General features: G+C 38.9%; 2 protein-coding genes across 2 annotated transcripts in view; one reads left to right on the top strand and one right to left on the bottom strand.

Annotated features, from left to right (window-relative positions):
- Positions 1 to 5,050, top strand: part of mei4 (meiosis-specific, MEI4 homolog (S. cerevisiae)) — a 112,380-nt gene extending 107,330 nt beyond the window's left edge. The window contains exon 6 of the mRNA XM_042503858.2: positions 4,502 to 5,050. Within this exon, the coding sequence (XP_042359792.2) occupies positions 4,502 to 4,723 (222 nt within the window). The 3' untranslated portion in view covers positions 4,724 to 5,050. The remainder of the gene's footprint in view (positions 1 to 4,501) is intronic.
- Positions 5,051 to 8,056: 3,006 nt separating this feature from the next.
- On the bottom strand, positions 8,057 to 19,711 carry LOC121955964 (tetraspanin-8-like). The gene is made up of 9 exons (XM_042504063.2): positions 19,496 to 19,711; positions 16,412 to 16,477; positions 14,703 to 14,819; positions 14,520 to 14,594; positions 13,103 to 13,198; positions 12,646 to 12,738; positions 11,527 to 11,598; positions 10,863 to 10,946; positions 8,057 to 8,875 (listed from the first exon to the last, which is right to left on the bottom strand). The coding sequence occupies exons 1-9, from the start codon at positions 19,553 to 19,555 to the stop codon at positions 8,741 to 8,743; spliced, it is 798 nt and encodes a 265-aa protein (XP_042359997.1). The 5' UTR covers positions 19,556 to 19,711; the 3' UTR covers positions 8,057 to 8,740.
- Positions 19,712 to 24,427: the final 4,716 nt, after the last annotated feature.

Genomic DNA, 24,427 nt, shown 5'->3' with positions numbered 1-24,427 from the left:
GCTTCCCCACCAAATTTTAACTTTTTATTTTCAACTCGAGAGGGCAAAAAAGGAGGCGGAACTGCTTCAATTACAAAGATTACCATGTGCTCAAATGAAGTATTTTTTAACAACTTCGTATCATTTGAGTATCATGCCTTTGTTTTAACAACCCCCATTCTTTTGCTTAACCGTCTACAGACCACCAGGTACTCATCATCTTTATCAATGAATTTTCCGAACTTTTATCAATTATCTATAGTAAATACAATAGAATTTTAATAACTGGTGATTTTAACTTGCACATGGACAATTCCTCAGACACAGTGTCCAGAGAATTTTTAAACCTTTTACACTGCCTAGATTTTAGACAGCATGTCACACACAGCCAACTCACAGCAGGGGGCGCACCCTGGACCTGGTCATTAACTTATGGCCTGTCCATTGGTGGGCCATCTGTTGTGGATCTGGCTGTGTCTGACCACTTTGTGTGTTTTTACAGTCACCAGTTTTTAATCAGCGGGAGGCCCGGTGAGATCAGTGAGAAACGCTACCTAACTTCTGAAGTGGCTGCAAAGTTTATCCGGATTTTACAGAGCACTCCAGCAGATATTTTACCAGCACCATGTGATTTCATTGTTGACAGTTTTAACAATAAATTAAAGACAACACTGGACACAGTGGCCCCACTTCAATTGAAGACTGTTAAAACAAAACCTACACCGCCCTGGAGAAATATGAACATCAAAAAGCTGAAGAGAAACTGCAGGAGTGCTGAGAGGAGATGGCGAAAGTCAAAGTTAACAGTTCACTACGAAATATTCCGTGAACACCTCAAAACCTACAATAACACTGTCAAACAGGCAAGAATTTCTCACTTTCAAAAATTAATCGACCATAAAACCACCCCAAAATTCCCCTTCTCCAATGACCTTTTAACAAGCGCAAATTTTAATAGACCCTCCAAGATACCAAGTAGCGCCCTTTGTGAGGATTTTGCAGACCACTTCAGAAGTAAAATCAATGACATCAGATCTAGTCTTTTACGCATCAGATTTTTAAGTGTCTACTCACCCGGATCATTGATTTTACCGGAGGAAACACTGGAGAGTTTTCCCTGGTAGATCTTGAGGACACTTGGTCGAGTTTTCTCCCAAGTAAAGCCCACAACCTGCCTCTTAGACCAATTCCTCCATTTTTTAAAACGTTTCATGCATTCTTTGAGGAACAATTGATATACATGGTGAATTGCTCTCTTCAGACGGGTGTCTTCCCACCTCCTTTAAAACGCAGCGGTGGTGAAAACCCCTTCTGAAGAAGAACAATTTAGATCTAACATTTTTAATAATTATCGACCTGTATCGAACTTACCATTCTTAAGTAAAATCTTGGAAAAACTTGTGTTTAACCAAGTAAATGACTTTTTAACCACAAATAACATTTTAGAGAGGTGTCAGTCTGGTTTTAGGATGAATCACAGTACCGAGACGGCCCTTGTAAAGATTTTAAATGACATCAGGCTCAACTTAGATAACCATAAAATCACTGTCTTGGTACTACTGGATCTAACCGCACCTTGATACAGTAGACCATCACATTTATTAAATAGACTGAGGAACCTGGTCGGGCTCTCTGGTACTGTTCTGAACTGGTTTCACTCCTACCTCACAGATCGACACTTCTTTGTAAGTATGGATACATGTTCCTCAGGAATCCATGAGATAAAGTGTGGGGTTCCCCAAAGGGGTCAATTTTAGGCCCAACTCTTTTAATCTGTACATGCTTCCCTTGGGGGCGTCATCAGGAGTCACGCATCAGCTTTCATAGTTATGCTGACGCGATACTCAACTGTACATCGCTGTGTCTCCTGATGACACAGGGCCTATTGATGCCCTTTTTAACTGCATTTCAGACATAAATTCATGGATGGCAGCAAATTTCCTACACAGCTCAACCAGGACAAAACAGAGGTTTCAGTCATCGGTCCTGAAGGCCAGAAAGAGAGACTTTACCAAAGTTACAGGCTTTTAGAACATCACAATCTGTAACAAATCTGGGTGTGATTTTGACTCTGAGCTTACTTTTATCCCACACATCAAAAAACACAACAAAAATTGGTTTTATCATCTAAAGAATATAACCAGAGTCCACCCGTTTCTCTCTCAGGCCAGCACGGAGGTACTGATGCATCCTTTTATCTCTTGTCGTCCTAGATTATTGTAATGCCCTGCTCTCTGGTCTTCCCAAAAGAGCATTTCCAATTTACAACTATTGCAGAACTTCGGCCGCGAGTGCTGACGAGACCAGAGCGGAGCATATTACACCGTTTTAAAATCGCTTCATTGGCTCCAGTGCGTTTCAGGATTGATTTTAAGGTTCTTTTACTTGTTTTTAAGTGTCTCAAAGGTCTTGGGCCTTCTTACCTAACTGAGCTGCTTTTTACCTTATCAACCCTCAAGCGGACCCTGAGGTCCTCCGGCACTGGCCTTTTAACCATACCACAAGTTAGCTCTAAAAAGAAATGGGGAGCGGCTTTCAGTTACTATGGCCCCGATCTGTGGAACAGCCTCCCGGAGAACCTCAGGATCTACAGAACAGTGTTGAGGTTTTTAAAAAGAGGCTCAAGACCCATCTTTTCAATCAGGCTTTTAACTAACTAACTAACTATTTATTTATTTATTCTCCTTTTTTATTTTATCTTATCCCACTGTTTTAGTCTCCCATTTATTTATCTATCTAATTATTAGCGGTTATAACCTTTAATCTATTTTACTGTGCACTTGTATTCTTTGTCTTATTTTACTGTTTCAGTCCCTTACGTTCTTAGGTTTTATGTTCTTTACCTTATTTTATTGTGTTAGTTTTTAGCTCCAGTGTTTCCTCATCGGGGCCTACCCGGACTGGGGAGTGTCTCTGGTCCACCATTGGGGGTGCTGTACTGCGTGGACTGTTTCGGCCCGGGTGGCTAGAGGGCTCGGAATCTTGGTGCGGGCACTCCTGTCCGCCCGGGTTGGGATGGTCTCTGTGGCGGCGCCCCGGCGGTGCTGGACCGTGACCTCTCTCTCAGTGAGTTGGCCCCCAAAGGTAACTTCTCCGCCTCAGGTCTCAGTGCCTAGCCATGTCTCTTTAGTAACAATTGGTGTGTGTTGGTGTATGTGTGCGTGTGTGTGTGGGTGGTAAGGTGGATGTTCGGTGCCTTTGCGAATATGTGTGGGAATATCTACATGATTGTGTGTGTGTGTTGCGTGCGTCTAGGTGAAATTGTGGAGGGTCAGGCTGTCTGTATTTTCTTGATTTTCATTGATGTTTTTCATTTCTGTTATTGTTTTTAATCTCTGTGAGGCACTTTGTGTTACTCTTTGTATGAAAAGTGCCATACAAATAAAGATTTGATTGATCATGAGGTGTGCTTGTTTACTTTCTCCCCTTATTCTCTCTATGTGCATGCCAGCTTGCTGAAATTATGTTAGCATAGTGTTTGAAATTGAAATATTTGAAAAACGCCCCACAATTTTGGCAAGAATTTTTTTTTATTATTATTATTGAGGGGTCTTCAAAAGTCATAGATAATGTTTGAAATTTTGTCCATGAAGATTGGAACCCTAATTACAAAAGACTATTATTAATAACTTTTATTATTATTATTATTACATTTAGATGATAATAATTTTGATGAATATTACTGTCATTACTCATACAGTATGTTTCACATTAGTGACCCTCAAACCCACACAAGCATCAGCACTGTAACAGGTTGTGAGTAATTTTCCCACGTGCATAGTCAAATTTTTTTTTTCAAGTCTAACGTGTACATAGTGCTCTGACATTCTGACATTGAAGTGAGTTGAGTTTTTTCTCTATGAATAAGCAAAAAAGTAATTTTTTAAAATCTTAGGCCTGTTATTGGTGCTTACCCGGCGGAGATGTTGCTAGGCAACCACATAAACACCTTGTCTGTTACACTCACAACTCAGCAGCATTGAACAATGTCTCTTAAATGATCCAGATGGATGTAGATGATAATAAAAATGCTGTTTTTTATTTGTTCCAATACAAATGTAATAGGGAAGGATGTAGTCAAGCAGGACTGAAATCACCTGCTGAGCTCATTTAAAATTTACCTTCCACATCTGTGCAGAAGACGGACGCAAGATAAACAATGTGAGTGCTTCAGTAAAATAAACTGCAGAAACATTAAAATTATCTCTAGATACAGCTTCAGGAAGACATCTGATCTAGCTCAATGAGGTATTGCACCCAACATGCCATTTAATTTTTTACTCAAAATGCAATCAAAACTTTCTTCCTCCCTGGTAGAAATACAAGATAGATAGATGGACAAATAGACGGACAGATGGATAGTGGGACCGATGGAGGGAAAGGCAGAATTTATTTGCTATGATGACAGCAGAGCATGTAGATGTAGCAGCCAGTAGCTCCTCAAATCTTTGCTACCTTTTCCTTATATTTTTTTTTTTGACACCATGGGCCCTTCTGCTGAAGCACAACTTTTCCATGATAGGGAAGCATTATCAGGATCGTGAAGAGTTGTGTGGGGTTTGGACTGAATGCAGCAGCCCATGAGAGGATCTCTACCAATGCCATGCTGAGTGGCCAGTCAGACCACATGGGAGAAATGAAAGCAAAAGCTCCTGAAGAAGAGAAGGAGGAGAGCCGGCATCAGGGCGAGGCTGACCCCCCTTGGGCCGAGAGCTGTTCCTCTATCAAGCCTTCTTCTGGCTAATGTCTGGTCGCAGGAGAATAAAGTAGATGAGATGTGATTGAGGCTCACTCAGCAATTGGAAATCAGAGACTGCTCTGCACATATCTTCATATGCCGGAGCTAGGGACGGATAGGCGGACCTTGTGGGAACCGACAGGACACAAGACTCTGATGCAAATTAAAAAAATGCACTGCAGGAATTGGATGATGCCATTAATAGCAACATGCCCAAGCAATTAGATAGAATTTGTCATAGTAGCTGGTGATTTAATCAACTCATCCTTCAACTCCAAAGATGTAACAGGATCAAGGACAAATGTAACTCTGTTTTTTCTTTGTGTAAAAAATGACTCATAAATCTACCTTCCTTCTACCTTCTATTTATGAATTTATTGATCCAGAATTGGGATATTGTTTTGACAGCAACAGAATAAATATGTGTGTGTGTGTGTGTGTGTGTGTGCGTGTGTGTGTGTGTGTGTGCGTGCGTGTGTATATATATATATATATATATATATATATATATATATATATATATCTAAAGAGAAAGAGAGAGAGAGAGAGCTATTGAAGAAAAAACACAAGATTTGCATTCATATATTTGTTCAGGGTACTTTTTTAAATGAATCTATCACTAAAGTAATAAAATAACCTGAATTGTAAGGGTCTAAAGTTGGTCCTGCACCCAATTTCAGTCTCTGCAGCGGCCAAGAACTAGCTTTTGCCCAGAGGCCCCTATCGGCTAATATAGCATCGCTGTTTTTTATTGTCTTGTTTTTCTTTAAGATGCCAGCTGTGAAAATAATTAATAGTTTTAAAGCACACTTTGGTTGTTTTTGACATACCCTCATTCCCCATTTAAGATGCTTTAAGATGCAATAAATAAGTTCTATTTCACATTCAGTATTTGCAGGTCTGTTGTATTGTGGGAATCTTGTGAAGGACTGTTTGTTCCATTTTATGTAAATATTTATGAATTATTGACTGGATTTTTTCTCAGGCATTGTGATTTGTCTTAGCTTTAACTCAATCGCCTGCTGCAGCCTGCAGCTCGAATATAAAAAATATTATTGTCTCACACTGTGAGGTTAATTTCTTACAAAGTTCTCTGCCTGAAGCTTTGCTTTTTCAATAAATGTAGAGCTGACAGTGTGCAGGATTGTACTGCCCTTTAGTCTAATGAAAGAGTCATGTTTGGTCAATTCACATTTATTGTTTCCAGTGAAAAGTGTAATTTGAACTAGTTTTAATCAGTTTTTCAGCAGCTCTTTGGATGTGGGTTTGTTCTTTACTCCGACACCTTTACTTTACCCTTCCTTTCAGCCCAGTTCAGTTCTTTGTGGGCTGATGTTTGATTTAGAAAAGTCACAGAAAAATCAAGCTCAGCTCTAAGATAATGTACATCTGCTTCATATTAAGTACTTTGAGGAGTCAGCAACATCAAACACGATTGCACTGAGGGAACAGTGATGAATTGATATGGTGGAAATTGACTTTTTGAAGTCACTCAGTGTACCTTTAGAGTTTCTTTTCCCCAGTGACTCCTGGAGGTGTCAGAGCTCGACTCCCAGCAGCACTTTGCCTTTATTGTTGCTGTGTCCCTGCACTTATCCCACCAACACAAATCCTTCTTTGTACTCTCTAATTAAAGTTATTATGATTCAGAAACTACCCAGCCCCCATCCATCTCCTGTAATTATTTTTGAAGCCTATTTTAAGTGCAGGGTTATTAATCATGTCATGGTTGAAGTACCCCTAGGTCTCAAGCATGCTGGGAGATATTTCCTTTCATAAACTGAGGGCTTCTGTTCATATCGAGTCATTTCAAACCCACTTCACACCAAGTTAACCATCTGGCTTTTGATGTCTTGACTGAAGGAAGATCAAATCCTCACAACAAACTGCTGTACTACATTTACGTGAACATTTGTGCCGTGGATCAAAAAACACTGGTGCTGAATTTGTTCAGGTAATATTTTTACATGCTTTACTTTTTCATCTTCAGCATCATTCTGTCATCTCTACAATCCCTCCACTGTTGCTCCTTCTCATGGAAAGAAATCATTTCTCCTCCCTCTCGTCCTCCTCCTCCTCCTCCTGCTGCTGTAACTTTGTGCTGTCATTGACAGCCCAGCCTCCAAGGTTAGAAAAGTAGGCGTGCAAGCAGCAAATCACTGATTCAAACTTCCAGACCATCTGGGAAAAAATATGGGCGGGGAAATAATGAGTGAATAATGTTCTCTCCTCCTCCTCCTCCTCATCAAAATGTTCATCCAAAACATTTTCTTAATATCTATGTTGTCTCCTACAATCTCATTAAATGAATTTGTCACTTGAGAATGGACATTTTAAAGATTGTAGTCTTGTAGTCTTTGAAACATGTAAAATTTGTGTGTGCGTGTGTGTGTGTATGCTAACATAACTAACGGTCTAAGCTTTTTCTTTTTTTAAGTATCTGACATGTGACAACACAGAGGTGTAAAGTGGTTTGGCTGTTGGCCGTGGTAATTGTTATCATTTAGAATTACAGAATCACATTTGAACAATTGTTCATAAAGTTTTTTAGCTAAGCTAATGAAGCTAACATCACCTGACAGGTGAATGCCTCAAATTGTTAACCCACGTCCACATTGGTTTCTGTGTCCTCATTTGATACTTCAAAATTGAGAAAAGAGTCAGAGCTGTTTGAAGTGCCTTAAAAACATTTTTGTATTAGGGCATTTAAAACAATAGGTGTACTAAATGTACTAAATTGCAATTGCAGACGCATTCAGTGCATTTGGGCCTTTTACATCTGTGAAGGCACCATAAATGTTCCATACAGGTTTTGGTGCAACATATGCTGCCATCCAGACAATGTCTTTTTAGGAGAAGTCCTGCTTATTCCGGCAAGACAGTGAGCCACATTTTGCACGCTACAACAGCGTGGCTTTGTAGTAAATAAAACTTTGGGTACTGGCCTGCCTGCAGTCCAGACCTGTCTCCCACTGAAAATGTGTGGCAAATGAAGCGCAAAATACAGTGGAGACCCTGAACTGATGAACAGCTTAAGTCTTATATCAAGAAAATATGGTAAAGAATTTAACTTCCACAATTAGTTTCCAAGCACTTACTGTTGTGAAAACAAAAGGTGATGTAACACAGTAGTAAACATGCTTCTGACCCAACTTTTTTGGAATGAATTGCAGGCATCAAATTCAGAATAAGCGCATATTTATGAGAAGGAAAAAAAAAAAAGGTAGAAAAAGATTTACATATCATTGCATTCTGTTGTTATTTTCATTTTACACAGTGCACAACAGTTTTGAGTCAGGGTTGTACATAAAACTGTACCACAAGAAAGCATGCAAGTGCTCCAGTAGCTTATTTATTTAAAATGTCATTAAAAACATTGAAATAATGCTAAAAAAAAATAAAATGTACATAAAGTTTGACAGAATATGGTACAGATGATTATAGAAAGCTATAAAACCACAAAATGCTGACATTCTTATTAAAGCTCGAATACATTCTTAACGTAAATATTTCTGCAGTCGTGTCTTCATCAGTATTTTTCTCTCTCTTTCAAACGAAATATTTTTAACCAACTCATTTGGAATATTTTCTTTAATTCATATTTAAAATATGCATTCTCTCTCAAGTACTTACATCTTGGATCAAATGTACTTACTTAAGCTTCCAATCTGGGATGTGGATACCTCCATAAAGTTTCAGTGTATTCATTATTTAACACACTTAAACTATTTGACACCCCCTTAAAGACATTGGAAAAGATGTGCTGGACATATAGACCTCCCTTATGTTGCAGAACAGTGAAGATCTCAGACTCAGTATTAAAACTGTCTTCCACAGCATGCGCCTTATCTGTTTCCATCACCAACAGTTTTCCCTATTGTAAAACATGTATCTTCAGGAAAGACAGAAATGAATGAAGTTCTGTGGGGGAAAGAAGTATCCCAACAGGAAGAAAGAAATCAATATGTTCACATTTTTTATGCAATGTCACTTTTTGGAAGCGACTTGTAATACACCAAAGCATCAGGCCTTCTCAGACGGGTCTAACAGAATGGTGTAGTTGCCTGCTTTTGCCTCTTGACTGTAGACCACTGCAGGACTGTCTTTCTTTCTCCCCAGCTGACACAAGATGGTAATACACAGCACCACTGACGATATCTAAAGAACAGAAAAACAGAGATGTTTTTTTTTTACTTCCCAGTTATCTTTTGTTGTTTTGTGCTATGTACGTAAATACATTGTTTACAATAGAGCATCCATTTTAGAAGGAGACTGATGGGGGCAAAAAAGACAAAGCAAATGACAGATAGACCTCTGTTTTAAGGCCATCCTGAAGAGCATTTTGGGGGGTCTGGAGCTTTGGTAAAAATGAATATTAAATATTCAAAGATTCTGTCAGAGGTGGGTGGCTACCAATTATTAATCCTTCTCTTTTTGCACGCACAGTGTATTGATTCAGTCAGTCCTTACTTGCCCTTTCTCTTTATTCTGAGAGTAATATTACTGCCATCAGGATGTAGACAGACAGTTAATGAGAGTCTGTCCACACACACACACACACACACACACACACACACACACACACACACACACACACACACACACAGTGTCAGGACAAACTGTTAGCATCACACGGTTAACAGTACCCAACTGCTATTGACAGGTTTCCGATGGATTCATGCTATTTCGGTCTTGTGTAAGTTTGTTGAGAATATTTAATGGCTCAGTGTCAGATGTTTGCCACTGCTGCTGTGTTAGCGTTTGCTAACTGGGTAGACGCTGAACTGAAAGCTCGCTGAGAGGAGAGTGAACCCAGAGTGTCGTGTCAAACAACACTAAAAGGTGATCATTGGGCAGAGATCAGCATTTGCTGTCACCTCTACCACCACCAATATCAAAAACAGACAAATAGATTTGAATTCTGTGGGAAACACTGAATCTTCATAATAATAGAATCTGAATTTGAAACACTACCTTAACAAAGTGCTTTGATAAATAAACATGTGAATAATATATGAATATCCAAATCCAATCATTGAAATCTTACCCAATTTACCAAACATACTAACATCTGAGTAGTCGTTGACCTATCACTGCAGGAAAAGCTCTTGTAAATAATAGGAAGAATGATGGCTGAACTTCATTTAGCTACAAAGCCATCATTAATGTCATTGGTAACACCTGTGCTTTTTCTATTCATGAGCAGATTTACCCTCTCTGATACACCTATCAGGCAAAGCCCAGGGCAAAATCATGCCCTTAGTGTCAAAATGTCTTGCTATAATTTCTAAATGTGCCTTGAGTTTTTACAACTGCGTAAGTAATACCAATTAAACCGAGTTTTACTTTGACGTATTATCACGGTGGTTCATGTGTTTCAAGTCAAGGAGATGGTCCATTGAAAATGTTCACTAAGCATGGGAGGCCGTTGTTTTTGGAAAAAGTGAACCATAAGATTCAGCCGCACTCCCCACCCCTACAATTTTCACCTTGTCTCTTAAGGAAACAAAAACTGAGGTAATCAAAAGCTGCATGACAAAATGGACCTTGAGATGATGTTGCTTCTTTAGTTTCTGTTTTCCAGATTAAGAATAAACCTTGAACCTGCACTATTAAGCCTTAAAAAGGAAGAAAAGTTATTTAAGTCCTTGAAAAAATGGAAATTTTAACATCTACATTGTCATGGCAACTGGGCAAGCAAACTTCTCAGTCAGCACATTGACATCATGTTAGAAAAAGTAGAATTATTGTGTTTTTGTGACTTACACCGGACTTTGAAAATCATGTAAGTCCGACTAAATCTTACTAAGTATAATTTCTTGAAGTCGGACTAACACACCTAGATAATGTGGTTGGTGGTTGATTTAATATTTCATACATATGCCTCAAGTGGACCTTAACTGGTCTAGGCGTTCTGCAATTTCTCCATGGTTTTAAAATGAAATGATTCAACTACAAGGACAAAAACTGGAGGCATTGCTTTAAGAATGACCATTGTGTTAACCATTAGTGCACACTGGGAAGCTCGGCTCATTTATGTAGAGCGAGCTGTAAAAGTACATGTGGATAAACAAAGAACAAGTGATAGTGACATTAGAAAGGGGGGTACAATCATAATAGACATACACAGACTGACAGTACTTACCCAGACTAATGCGACTAACACATTTACGGCCCTTACAATGTCCAGGATCTTCAACAAATCAGCTATCATGTATGGAAAGCATGCCTGAAACAGAAGAGTGGATTAATTATTGTAACTTTTTAGGTATACATAGTTTCTACTTAAAAGCCTAACAGGGCTGGAAATCACAGTTTTAAACAACAGAAAGACAGTTTTGAAAATGTTACAATTATTACAATTATTACCCTCTCCTCATATTAGACGGCTTTGTAAATACAGCCGCATGCAGAATGTGGTGTTGGAATAATCTAAAAGATCCGTTCCAGGCTGGGAACATTCATGTGAATGCCCCCTCAATTCAGCACATCTCGAAAAGTCTGTGAAAATTTTGTTGCATGAGTTGCCAACTTGATGGCATGTATGCGGAAACATGGCAGATGACAGTAAATGTCTGATTAATGGTAGTAAGCTTTTATTAATTTATTAGTTATTAATTAGTTAGAAAAGTTAGTTATTAGCGCCAGGCAGGTAAAACTCTATTTTAGTTAGTTCAGGTGAGTAGTAAAGTAAAAGTGGAAGAAAGCTTTTTCTTGTATTGGAGCTATGAGGCAGATTTCACAGTGACATCAATTTAAGCACTAGCAGTTAAAAAAAATTAACGTTTTAATTATAATGCTTTTATTACCTCTTCATAAATCATGATGGGCTGGTCATTGACTCTGTGCTCATACAGACTGCTGTTTCTTGGAGCTTCCACCTAGAATACACAGACATAAACCAGGATCACTATGGTTAGGATTCATCCAGAGGGCAACATTAACATGTGTACTCGATGTCATGACTAAGTATACAATTAATTTATTAACATGCCTTTTTTTTTTTTTTTTTTAACTTTCTCAGCATGTTAAAGGGATACTTCTGACTTTTTGAAGTGGGGTTGTGTGGAGTTTTTATTCAGTGTATAACATACAGTAACTGTCAGTCAGTACGCCCCCAGTTTGGAGAAGTCTGACATACAAGCTAAGCAATGAACTGCTGTGTTTGAGGTCTGCAACAAAACAGATTTTAGCCACCTAAAAAGACTAGTGTCATTCCACATGTATGTTATATTGAGAATATTTTCACTGCTTTGACTTTCCATCACATAGTCCATTCTAACGGAGAGGCCATAAACGGTTTAAATTTCCCATCTATGTGCTTGTCAAAGCTCCCAGAGTCCATTGACAAAAAATATTTTGGTGAATCTGAGCTAACCCTTTTAAACACCAAAGTCACACAGTAACACAAACAAACTAACTGATCGAGGCAGTGATAGACCAGCTGCTCCTGTTCAGTGATGGTACATCAGGGTTTTTCCCCAATGCAGTCTGGCTTTGAAGTCAGTGATACAACAAATTAATTTCCTCTTTGTAAATCACTGTCTGATGGAACGGTAAAGCAGTAAAAATATCTAAATATAGTGTACACTTGAACTGTTATCGTTTTTTTTTGTTCTGTTTTATTGGTGGGACTTATTTTAGGTGGCTAAAATGACTTTTTGTTGCTGATCTACAGCAGTAGATTGTTTAGCTTCCATATCGAACTCCAGCCTGCTTCTTCAAAGTAAAGTCATGTCAACTGACATCTGCTGTATGTAATTATAAAGTGTGTATGGATATGTACTTTATACAACCCCACTTCAAAAAATCTGAATTATCATTTTAAACTTAAATGGAGCCACAATGACATACAGTTTTCTTAAGTTTTACCAATCAGTACTATTAGTGGGTCTTGTTGCAGGAATTGGAGTAGCTTTCCCACTCACACATGGATTAGTTGTCTCATCAGTGCACACGCAGGACTCTGAGATGTTGTAGCCCCAGTCGTGGTAGCCCTGATCCACTCCACAACACTGAAACTGAGAGGGTAGATGGAAGGAAGGCAGATTACTGCAATGCACTTGAAAGTCAGTATTTTCCTCTGTTGCCTTTTTCTGTTTGTTTTTTGTTCACTGTACTATACACGGCTCAACAGCGAGTCAAAGTTGCTCATTCTATCATGAAAGCACATGTGTCTGTATTTGATCGACCACATCCATATCATCGGTGGACATCTCATTCTGTCTGTGTCACAAATACCTTATTCACTTATTGTTTTTGTATATGTTGGTGGTGGTTTGTGTTGTCTGTGTGTTTTTTAGCATTGGCTTATCAGCACTTTAAAAAAAAAGTATTCATGCACTTAAATGCATTACAAACTCACACCCACACAAGGATACCTACTTTCATCTCTATATCCTTGAATGTGTCTGCAAAACCATCTGTAGCATTCCTTGGTGACAGCATATTTCGGAATTGCATCTTCACTGTTTTAAGCATCTGCAAAACAAAACAAAATAATAAAAACATGGAGTTAACCAGCAAATTGAAAATGTTATTGCATTTTGTTTGGAGGTACATTTGCGATTGACTTAAAGCCAAACCAGAAACCACCTTCAGACATGTTTTGTAACTCAAGTCAAAGCAAATACCGCCACATTTTGTAACTAAGCAATGAAGTAATTTTTGGAAAATGCTTGTCATTACTGACAACAGTGGCCTTTAAGTGAAATACAGTCAGTATTGATATATATATATATATATATATATATATACACACACACAATGCATGATCATGTTTATATAATTATATAATGCAGGAAACTGGAATACAGTCACATTTACTATTACATATAGATTAATTTATACCACCAGTTTTTCCCTGTGGCAACTTGCAGTATTGCAGTAAAAAAACTCCCTGCAATCCAAGATGCATTTTCCCCATAGACCACCAGATGTCTGTAAAACTACTGACACCTCCTAATGCAAACATGGTCAAATATGACTCTTTCTATTATGAATTTTTGATCCATAGAGGTTGTTTTATTTATAAAATTTCATGGAGCCAAGAAAAGTGACTAAAAAACCTTGATATCATCACAGTGTAAAGTCAGTGATCTGAGGGGAAACTTGCAGAAAAACCTAGTAACTAGAGACTTTTTTGGCATATCCACGAGGTGAGCAATTCCATCAGACTTAATAGGCGCCATCTTAGGGTCCTATATCTAGTTGTTATTATGCTCTACGGACGGAAATTTGCATTCTTGCTCGCTTTGAAGTGCTTACACTTTATATTTTAAATAGCTTCCTGATGTTTATTGATATCAATTTTATGTTCTTCAAATTACAAAAACCTTGACCTTTGACCACCAAATTATGATCAGTTCATCCTTAAGTCCAACTTGATGTTTGTGCCAAATTTGAGCAAGTTCACTCAACATGGCATCCACGAGATTCGGACAGACGGACAACCAGAAAATATAATGCCTTGGCCATTGCCTTGGCCAACTATGACTTCTAAAGGATAAATCAGTCACCTTTACAACTGTAACCTGCATAAGTGACATGACAGGATGGAAGGCCTGACAGGCATAGAAACAGTTAGGTAGGGTTGAGCAAACTGTCTCCTAATCTTTGCTCCTGTCCGGCAGCACCCTTAAGGTCTGCAGAAGTCTATTTTTTGTATTAGTGTTAGCTGGTGTGCCGTTTGGATGCACCCTGATATCTTATTTTGTCTTTCTATATGGAAATTTGTACTGGGTCACAAACATGTCACAAAAGTACACATTTCAAACACATATCAAAGTCAGCTTTGTAATACCTTTGGTCGCATAGCTAGGTCCATAATTATATTTGCAACAATGGCCAGACTGCTCAGGATCATTATAACTGCAAACTGAGACACACACACAAAGACACACATAACAATCATATATATATATGCAATTTTTTCAAGTATTACTTGTAATTATAACAACAAAAAAAAGTTTTTTTCTTTACCCACCACTATAAGTGCCCACTTCTTCTCTTTGCAGGCACCATACAGACCAAAGATGGTTGCAGTCAGAGTTATGATGGAAAAAATGTATGTGCCACTAAGGTTTGTGAGCGGTACATCTAGCTGTGGAGAAAAACAGAGAAGCGGGTCTGGTGAACAGCAACAAAAATGCCTGTGTTCAATGCCCTGTATCAGCGTGCATGCATGCTGCCGAAGTGACTGGATTGTTGCCTTCAGTTCCTGAGGACGACCATGGCAGTTTCCACTCAGATTACTGCGAAATAATAATTCTGAATGAATTTGGTATTTAAATGAAGTTCAAACATTTTTATTTGAAGACAGTAAAAACAGAGCACAACTACCACTTTCTGGCTGCAACAGACTTATTAGCAACACAAAGTACCAGGGCTACCCTCTGAAAGTTGGGACATTCACATCAATAGTTGGAGATCCTCAGTCAACTGAGATTGCTTTGAGTTGAGAAATCGTTTTTTTTTTTCTGTGCAGTGAACTTCTGGGGACGTTTTGGTCCCCAATTTTGCTGCAGATTGAGTGCTGACTTTCATGCTACTCTTTGCCGCAGGCAAGCTGCAGCGGCACAGAGGGAGAGAAAGACCGCACTGTACGACGAAGAAGTGGTGAAATTACAGCTCATAGCAAGTTAATATGATACAGTCTTTGACTTTGTTTGATATCTAGTGTTGGCAAAAAATATTGTAGCGCATTTGGGTTAGCCCCCTTAACTTACTATATTAATGGTGCATTTCCACGACATGGTACCAGCTCTACTCTACTCGCCTTTGGTATCTGGTACTTTTCTGCAGGTAGTTTTCCGATCAGAAGATAGTACCGCCTCAGAGTAGCTGGTCATCATAGGGACGCCTTTTGACACTGCCGTGATGTCAGTTCCAGCGCAACACACACATACGCACAGGGATCGAATTACATAGTGGCTTTCTGGGGAGCCCCATTTTCCCGTGTGCACCACAACAACCACTCTACAAAGTACACACACACTCTAGGCCAAGGACAGAGCTGCTGTGCAGCTACAGACTCTTTAGCAGCTAACCTAGTAGCACACAGTCTACGGTTGCACAGCACACACCCTTGGAACGATAAAGGCGCTACGTGGCAACAGCCTCTTATTCGGCAGCAAACAGCAGCTAACATTAGCATAAATAACACACCACAGCAGTGAACAGTAACTGCCAGCTGGTTTGGTAGCTGTTTTGGGGTGAAAGACGGAAAGGTATTTTTTTGAGGAAGAATGAGAAATACTTTTTGGTTTCAGCTCCTGAGAAATTGCCTCTTCTCTTATCTCAGTCCAGTTCTAATTTAAGATATTAAAATGCTCTTTTTCCTCTCCCACTGCACAAATCTTTATTTGTCTTTCTGTATCAGTTCTGGGGAGAAAACAAGAACAAGTCTCAAGTCTATTTTATTTTGTCTAAGAGTTAAGAAACCTCTGAGAACCATATGAGCTGCTCAGAGGTTAAGCCTTAAAAACTGGCTGATTTATTCTTTTGCCCCTCATTTCTAATAAGGGGGTTTTAGAGAAACAGATCAGAATTGAGTCATTTCCAAGTAAAACGCCAGTTTATTTCTCAGAGTGAAAGAATGGACTGTTGTGAGCTGCCAATTTTTCCTCTGAGTGGCCAGTGGCATATAAAATACACCAAGTTTCTAAAATACAGTAATATAAATACATGTGTTACCTTTTCATTTCCGTGAATGTATCCATGGCTAAAGAGAGTGACAGCCAACAGCAGTGCACAGACGATCTGCAACAGAAGCAACACACTTTGTTATTTATCACTTTTAGGGTGATGAGTAGAGGTGCCAAGTTAACAGAAAAGCCACCAAGTCCAAATGAGAAGTTGGAGTGGGATTTGAAGCAGTTTACATTCCAACATCAGTTCATTTGGTAGTTTAAAAAAAAGCCTGAAAATAGTTTTCACAGCCCAAACCCACGTGGATAGTAAATGGGCTGATAATGGACTTTATGTGAGACTGTCCATGGGTTCCATAATGGCCCCATGCCAGTTACCCACATGGGTGGGTTAACCCCTGGGTTCCAGATAAAATAACCATTTTGAACCCATACCCACTTGTTACCCAGGTAGCCCTATAGTCCCCCTGTGAGGCCCACTTTGGTGGCCCTGTGGGCCATTGACATGAGGCCATTATGGAACAACAACACTGAAGTTAGCCTCCGTTTCAGCAGTATGAGGGAGAGTTAAGAAAAAAGTCATTTACATTGCGTGACGACTGATGCTGTCTTAAACCCACTTTCAAATTTTTGAAACTTTTTTTCTATTTGTGAAAATGCAAAAAGTGAGATTTTACTGCATTTTTCATATGTAAACCACATTAGACCAGGTCCAGATCGAAAGCCACTATACTTAGACAAGTAAAATCTGGACTAGATAACTAGAGAGGATAAAGATGATTTAAAACACAACTTCAGATTGGTGAAATATTAAGTCTATTCATGAAAAAAAAACAGGAATGATATGTACCTTTTTTGCATTTTCAAAAATTTGAAAGTTTCATGTTTTCAGGTTTCAGACAAGTTGAGGCTTTACTTAAAACACCTAAATTGCTTTCACCACAGTAGGAGGTGCAAAAAGCCAAGAATTGGTCGTTAAGCAATGTAAATTATTACGTATTTGTATGTGTGATCCATGTGGAACACACAAATGTTGGCCAGGAAGTAACTACCTTAAAAAACTTACCACAGAAAAACTGTTGCAATCACAAAAACTGTTTTTTGCACAGCTTGTAAAAAAGTTAAAATTTATTATAAATCCATCAACACTTAGCAACAGGGAGGCAACCACCTGCCACACAAAACAACAGCGACAGTTAAAATATACGTGACGGGACATGTCAACAAGCCGAACATGTACCCAATCCAGTTCCCATCTAGTACATGTCAAATGAGGACGGAGATAAGGAGGATGAAGGAGAGTACTGAAAACATAATTATATATGTTTTTATATCCATAGACACATACGATCAGGGTGGGTTTTATTGGCTACAGCAGCAGTCTTCAGCATTTTCAGGCCAAGGCCGTTTTAGCTGAAAAAGAGACAGAACAGGGACGCCCTGCTACGTACATTTAAAATTGTGTGGCATAATAAACTGGGTGGGTGAAGGTTGTCAGCCAGAGGGCCAAATCACTATTTGCTTTCCCCATGAGGGGGTAAACTTCACTTTGACAAAGATCAATTGTTGCGAAAGTCAAAACTTGTTGGATTCAAGTTAATGTGTATTTTCAGACCAGTGACATGCAGTCAGGGTCAGCAAGGTAGGCAGTGCCTGCCCTGTCTCTCTTGTAAATCACATTTTCTAAACCATTATTATTTCATAGTAAACTTCTATTTGTAATAAAACTTTATTCTTGTGATTTCTATCTTTGTTTATTAATTCAACAGTTTAGACGTTACAATGATAAATGTAGGATTTTGCGCCACTGAATATGAAAATAATCGAGAAAGGACGTGCATTTTACGGAGCCCGGGAGGTGACATGGATGTTTATTTGTTTTTTTAAACATGCGCACAAATCACTTCATGGTTTTATTCATCCAGTGACAAGATCAGAGCTGCATTCACTTTTTGGCAGGTTTAAAATGCACATTTCATGTGTAGTCTGGCCCTTTAAAGGCAGTTAAACAAGTAAAAGGGACTGGGTGGGCTATAATCTTTCAAATATAATCACTATGAATGAATTCAAGTCATTTTGAGGCAGAAACAGCTTTTCAGTGACATGATAGGAGCTGCAATCCCTTTTGAGCAGGTTGAAAAAGTGCATTTTATGTGTTGTATTATTGTCTCAGTACTTCATGCAAACGTTTTAAAACAAAAAACAAACACATCCATGTGATGTTTTCACGGGAAAAATCGACAGGCGGATGTTACCTAAAAGTAGCTTTGATCTACAAATTGGTGAGTTAGTGCACATTCATGCTTGGCTTCATATCGAATTAACTTTTTATTGTCGCTAACTAAGTGCATGACAGAAATGGTTAGTCTCTGTACCATAATTAAAGATATGGTTGCATTCTGATACTGAACATAGGTTACTGGTGCTGAGAAGCATAAGTTGCATTTCAGAACCACTGATTTTGTCTGCACTCCTGTACTGTAGGCTTTGTGAACCCTGTGTCATTGCCATTGAGAACTTGCTTGATATTGACTTGTGTGTGTGTGTGTGTGTGTGTGTGTGTGTGTGTGTGTGTGTGCACGCAAGCGCATGTCTGCATAAAGTGACAGAAGAAAAACTTGAATAGGTTTTGTCTGGCGTTCATATGTCAGTGCCTTGTTACTCACCTTACTGCATGTTACTGTTTCAGACATATTTTAATGATCACAATGATTTGTAGGCTAACTTTAAGGACCCCCTAGGGGTCCCGGACCACCTGTTGAAGACCCAGGAGCTACAGTATTGCACAACGGCAGAAGCATTATTAATGATAATTTTTGCTTATCATGTCTTGGAGGGATTTGTTTTTATACTTAGCCAACAACATCATCATGTACATACTTCCATCATCCTCTCCTTTCTAAAAGACTTTATCTGCCTCTTTAATACCAACAATTAAGGCAAAAACAAGACATCACGTTTCTTTACGAAGTTGCACTGAAAACAACTGACTTAAAGTAATCGACTGTCAGATTTAAGCATGTGATACAGGCAGTTTGTGTGTAATTTGACGGATAATGCTTGGAATAACCTGCATTTACGACCCCCCCCCCGTTTCTGTGTCGGACAGCAGCAAAACAACAGCACTTACCAATATCAGACTTGTGACGGTGATGTAACTCCGTTTCAGACACACGTTCGCTTTTCCCATCGTGTTGTGATTTAGGTCGCGATCAGCAGCAGTGATGCAGTGTGAAGTGTTTGCAGAGGCTCACAGAGGTCCAGCGCTGCGCAGGGAATCCCGCAGAGAAAGTTCACTTGGAGCCGCTGTCAGTTCCTGCGTGTTTGTGCGTTTGCGAAGAGTTGGAGGACGTCCTTATGACAGGCGCTCCCTATCTGGAGGGGCTGTGCGTGGGTGTAACTGGAGAAGAGGTGGGAATAATGAAAGTCGTTTTGGGGAAATGCTATAAAGAATTGTTCGTCAGTTCTTCAGAATCGGTTGTGAAACACACTCATTTTTTCCTTCTTCTTCCACTTTGATTTTACATCAGTCAGCAGAGTACTAAGGAAAATTATATTCCGAGTACAATAACTTTGACTCAAGTTAAAGTGAACATTACTGTTTCACAAACCTACTTAAGTAGAAGTAAAACAAGTACTGGGTAGATAAATTACTCAGTACAAATTACTTTCCGTTTTAATCATTTTTAGGGTGTGCAGGACAGTACAGAAAAATGAAAAGCAATACTTGTTGATAAAAACTTTTAAAATGAATTGAATACCTAACCCCTTTCAATGTGGATTAATGAATTTAAAGGGGCACTATAGCTACAAGATGAGTTATTGTTGTTATTGTTGAAAAACAACAAAACAACTATAAAATAACAAAAAGATTCCCAACAACTACAAAAAATGCAAAACAATCACAGAAAAAGAGGTAAAACAATTACATATAGACGCCAAATGACCAAAGAAGACATAAAATTACCTTTAATATATTATAAAAATTACACCAGAGACCCAAAATCAAAAAATGGCAAGGAGATTCAAAACAACAACAACAACAACGAAAAGGCAAAACAACTATTAACTGTGTGTATCTTGCTCCTTTGTAAGGAAGGGGATAATCTGCCCCTGATGATGACATCAAAGATTATCATTACACATGACAAATGAACATACCGGTTGTTAATGTTGGTGAGCTAATATACATTTTCAAAAAAGTATGTGCTTCAATGTGCTTTTGAAGGTTAAAAAATGGGCTTTTAAAAACATAGATCTCAGTATTTTTCAAGAAGCACAGCAAGAACTTCATCATGTGACTTTTCTCTTTTTTAGATTTTGGTAGAAGTGTAGTCTATTTCGTCATGTGTTGTCGCTGGAAGCTGCTGTTTGTTCTGGGTTTTTGCTCCGTCAGCATTGTGGTCAAAAGAAAGATGGTGCATGAAACATAAATAGAAGTAGTCTTCAGACTTGAAAAGCACTGATTCCTTAAAAATATATTTTCACTTCCTACCATTACTACTTATCCTCGGCTTTGGTCTGTAGTCTTGGATCAGCTCCTCAGTGTCTTTACACCTCAGTCCTTTCTGTGATGTTTGTTTGAAGTCACAATGTTGTGAAGAGTTCACATCTGAAATCTGACGGGTACATGTTCCCGTTCGGGCTGGTGCTTAAATGTGTTTTGCGCGATTCTGTCCACAGTGGAAAGCTTTAATAGAGGTGTAAAGCTGGCAGAAGAGCCGTCAGAAGTCAAATTCAGAGGTTGTCAGTAATGCGTTGAACAACATTACTGTGGTTATAAAACACTATGATTCATATATTGTAAATGGCTTTTTCTGCCATTTACCTGAGACACATAAGTGTATTTTTCCAGAAAAGGATCAGTTTGGACGAGCTTTTTAGGAAATCTGCAGACAGATCATAGGGAGAACAGAGTTCTCAAAGGGAGCTGAGAGACAGATAAAAAATGAAGGAGGGGCGTCTAATTCTTAGTTCAGCTCAGTCCACCATAAAGCAACTATTGTCTGCTGTTGTCTTGGACGAACAGAGGAACTATAGACTATTTCACTGGAACTGCATTGACAGGGTCCTTGATCATTTCCTGTTAGCTGATGTCATTCACATACACAGCAAAACATTGCAATCCATCCATCCATCCATCCATCCATCCATCCAAAAAAGTTCATAAAGAGTCAGCTGGGACTAGTGTTTAGCCTGTTACTCAAGACATACTGTATATATAGCATGCCTTACACTCATGAAAAGTTGTAATGTTATTACTATACCTACTTCTCCCTGCCAACAGTAATTCATTAAACTTCATAGTACTTCTTGGCCCTGGTGCCATGATGGAAATAGTCACCGAAAGTACCAAGCGCTGCCCGCCAACTGGATCAACTGTTTTATTTTTCAGCTAAACAGCACACTAAAACATGCTTCTGAAAACATTTGAGGCGAGAAACAGGCAATGCAGTAACAGAGTCAGTGTAACATTTAAAAAAGTAATTAGATTCTTTTTCTTGTTTTTTTTTTTCCCCCCATTTCCCTATTTCCAGTCTCTATGCTATGCTAAGCTAACCAGCTGCTGGCTGTAGCTTCATATTACTTGTCCAGATAGAGTGGTATCAGTTTTTTCATCAAACTCTTGGCAAGACAGAAAATATACACTTTTTTTTACACTATTTATCTCATATTTTTAAAAAGTTTATGGTGTCTGTGTGTGTGCAAAGTTTCATACTGCACATTGGGAACTTATGTGTGATATTTCTAAAACAGCTGAAGGTGTAAGCACTTCGTTCCATCACCAACTCCCCTTTGTTTGGAATACTTTGGTTCCTGTGGGGCACATCAGCAACACTGATACTCCAGCTGCGTGTTTACTCTGAATCACTGGAGCATACTGCCAGATGAATGAATCCTCATACAGCAGTACGCTTACATCACCAATAAGTTTGTGAAGCATCTGCTTTAAATCTTTTTCCTGAAGTCCTCCCCAACTCCTGGGGAGACTCTTTCAGGTTCTTGTTCCAAAGCAGCACTGATGTTAGAAACATATATCTATAAATTTGATCGCCATGCAGTTTGGAGTCAATGGGTCCAAAGGAAGCAGGAAGTTGAGGAACTAATCTGGATCTACAACCTTTAAATAAGTCGAGACTTCAGTATCAGGAAAGAGTCAGTCACTCTGGGGAAATATGCAATCACTGCTTTTTCACTCCAGTCAAATCTGGTTAGAGTTTTTTTTTTTTTTTTGTACATGTTGCAGATGACCTATGGCCTTTTTAGGCAATCCTGAGAGCTGAGCAGTCTGTTATGGACTCAAGTATTATGTAATAGATACATTTTTTGATGCTAAATTTATGTCATCAACATATGGTTAAAGCAAGGCAAACTTTTCTTAAATATGGAAGTGTCCTTTTCTGCTCCCTGAGCAGAAAAGTTTATCAAGCAACATGCCAGCGGATGTAGATGAGGTTTATTTTGCACACCATTTTTACAAACAATATACTGTAAATGATTTAGGAATGCAGAGAAAGTATATTTCCTGGAGTGCAACTTAAATCATTTGTAGGGATTGCGCAAGATATTTCCAGAGAGTGAGCAGTGGTTCGGGGGAGTGGACCCGGTGCTGGTAAATCACACATCCATTGGATGAGAAAAGGTTACTCAGTGACCTAACATGATCTTTGTCAGCAGATGTGTAGTTTCTTTTCTTGTTTTTTTTTGCAGTTGAAGATCACATGATCTGATTGAAGGCTTAAGAGCAACTACTAAACGGAGCTAGTGGGGGGATTATTTTCTCAACCGCTGTTTGCAAAGTCTACAATCAGCTCTGAATCAGCATGAAATCTAATGGTAAACATCTGATTTGTTTGGTTCTATTGTTGGGTTAAATGCACATACATAAGAAAATAGAGTCGGAAAACGCAATCCCAGGTTCAAGTCCTTTCTGGACTCACAGACAGAGCAGCTCAATTGCCAAAATTAAAGGAACAAGCAGCATTAAGTGGGTTTCAGGCTTTATGAAGCTGAGCAAACTCACTTTAGCTTGTTTAATGTTTGTCTAAAGAGAAACTAAGGCCAGTCACACACTTGTTTCATCATTTAAAATGTATGCAGGGTTCCAATAATTTCACACTCAGAGTCCTACCATTTCTCCCTACTTTAAAGGATGTGCATGAGACCTGGTTGGTACGTTCAGGACTTAATGCTGGGCGTTTCTACTGAGTTTTATAAGGATTCCTCAAAGACTAACTTGACTTATGGTGTATTTCCTTCTCGGCCCCACCCTTTGCAAAAACATTTTGATTAACAGCAGCCATGTTTTTAGACCGATCTTAGTTAATTTTAGTAGGACTGTGTTTCTCAGTCCCAAAAGGCCCTATACTATGTCATGTCTGTAGCTCATTTCAGCTCACGCTTAATCTGATTTTAGTATTCAGACCCCTTATTTTTAAGTCCTTAAGTCCTAATTACGTGCCCGTTACCAGCACCAAGCTTGGTTTACTGGCTCTCTGTTGCAAATTAAGTACATCAAACTTTATTTAAAATGCACACCTAAATGCTGCAGTCATTTAAAGCAGATTAAAGCAGATGGGACAGGAAACAAAAAACTATATTTAGTCCCTGCGTTTAAAACTGCCAGGTAGAGCTGCGGTTGTGTTTATTTTGGATATGTAAATGTGTTCTGCTGTTTTGCCCAAATTGCCAAAGATCCATATTATTAATGTTTTGTTCTTCCCTCACACAGACAAACACAACTCTGCATTTCATTTCAAAGATAACTTTCTTCTTCATTGGACAGGTGACACTGATAATTGTCATTGTTACAACCTACAGCTCAAAACGTGATCAGCAATTTGATTTGCAGCACTATTTGTACTTGAGAGTTACGGTGATGGCATTAATGGCCTGACCTTGTCAGAAGAAATCGTAAAGTCAGACTAGGTCAGGGTTGAGTGCAGCTCCCCCTGGGTGCTGCCTGGGCTGATTGCGACCATTATCTTGTAATTCCAGCAGACATGTTGTAGCATGTTTCACAAGTGTCCCAGAAGCTAATAAAAATACACGCCTTGTCTAT

This window comes from Plectropomus leopardus, chromosome 16 (assembly GCF_026936395.1).
Source record: "Plectropomus leopardus strain MGB_pleo_1.0 chromosome 16, ASM2693639v1, whole genome shotgun sequence".
In the NCBI taxonomy this organism is placed as follows: Eukaryota; Metazoa; Chordata; class Actinopteri; order Perciformes; family Serranidae; genus Plectropomus; species Plectropomus leopardus.
Note: the sequence above shows the minus strand (reverse complement) of the source record. Positions and strands in the feature narration are given on the sequence as shown.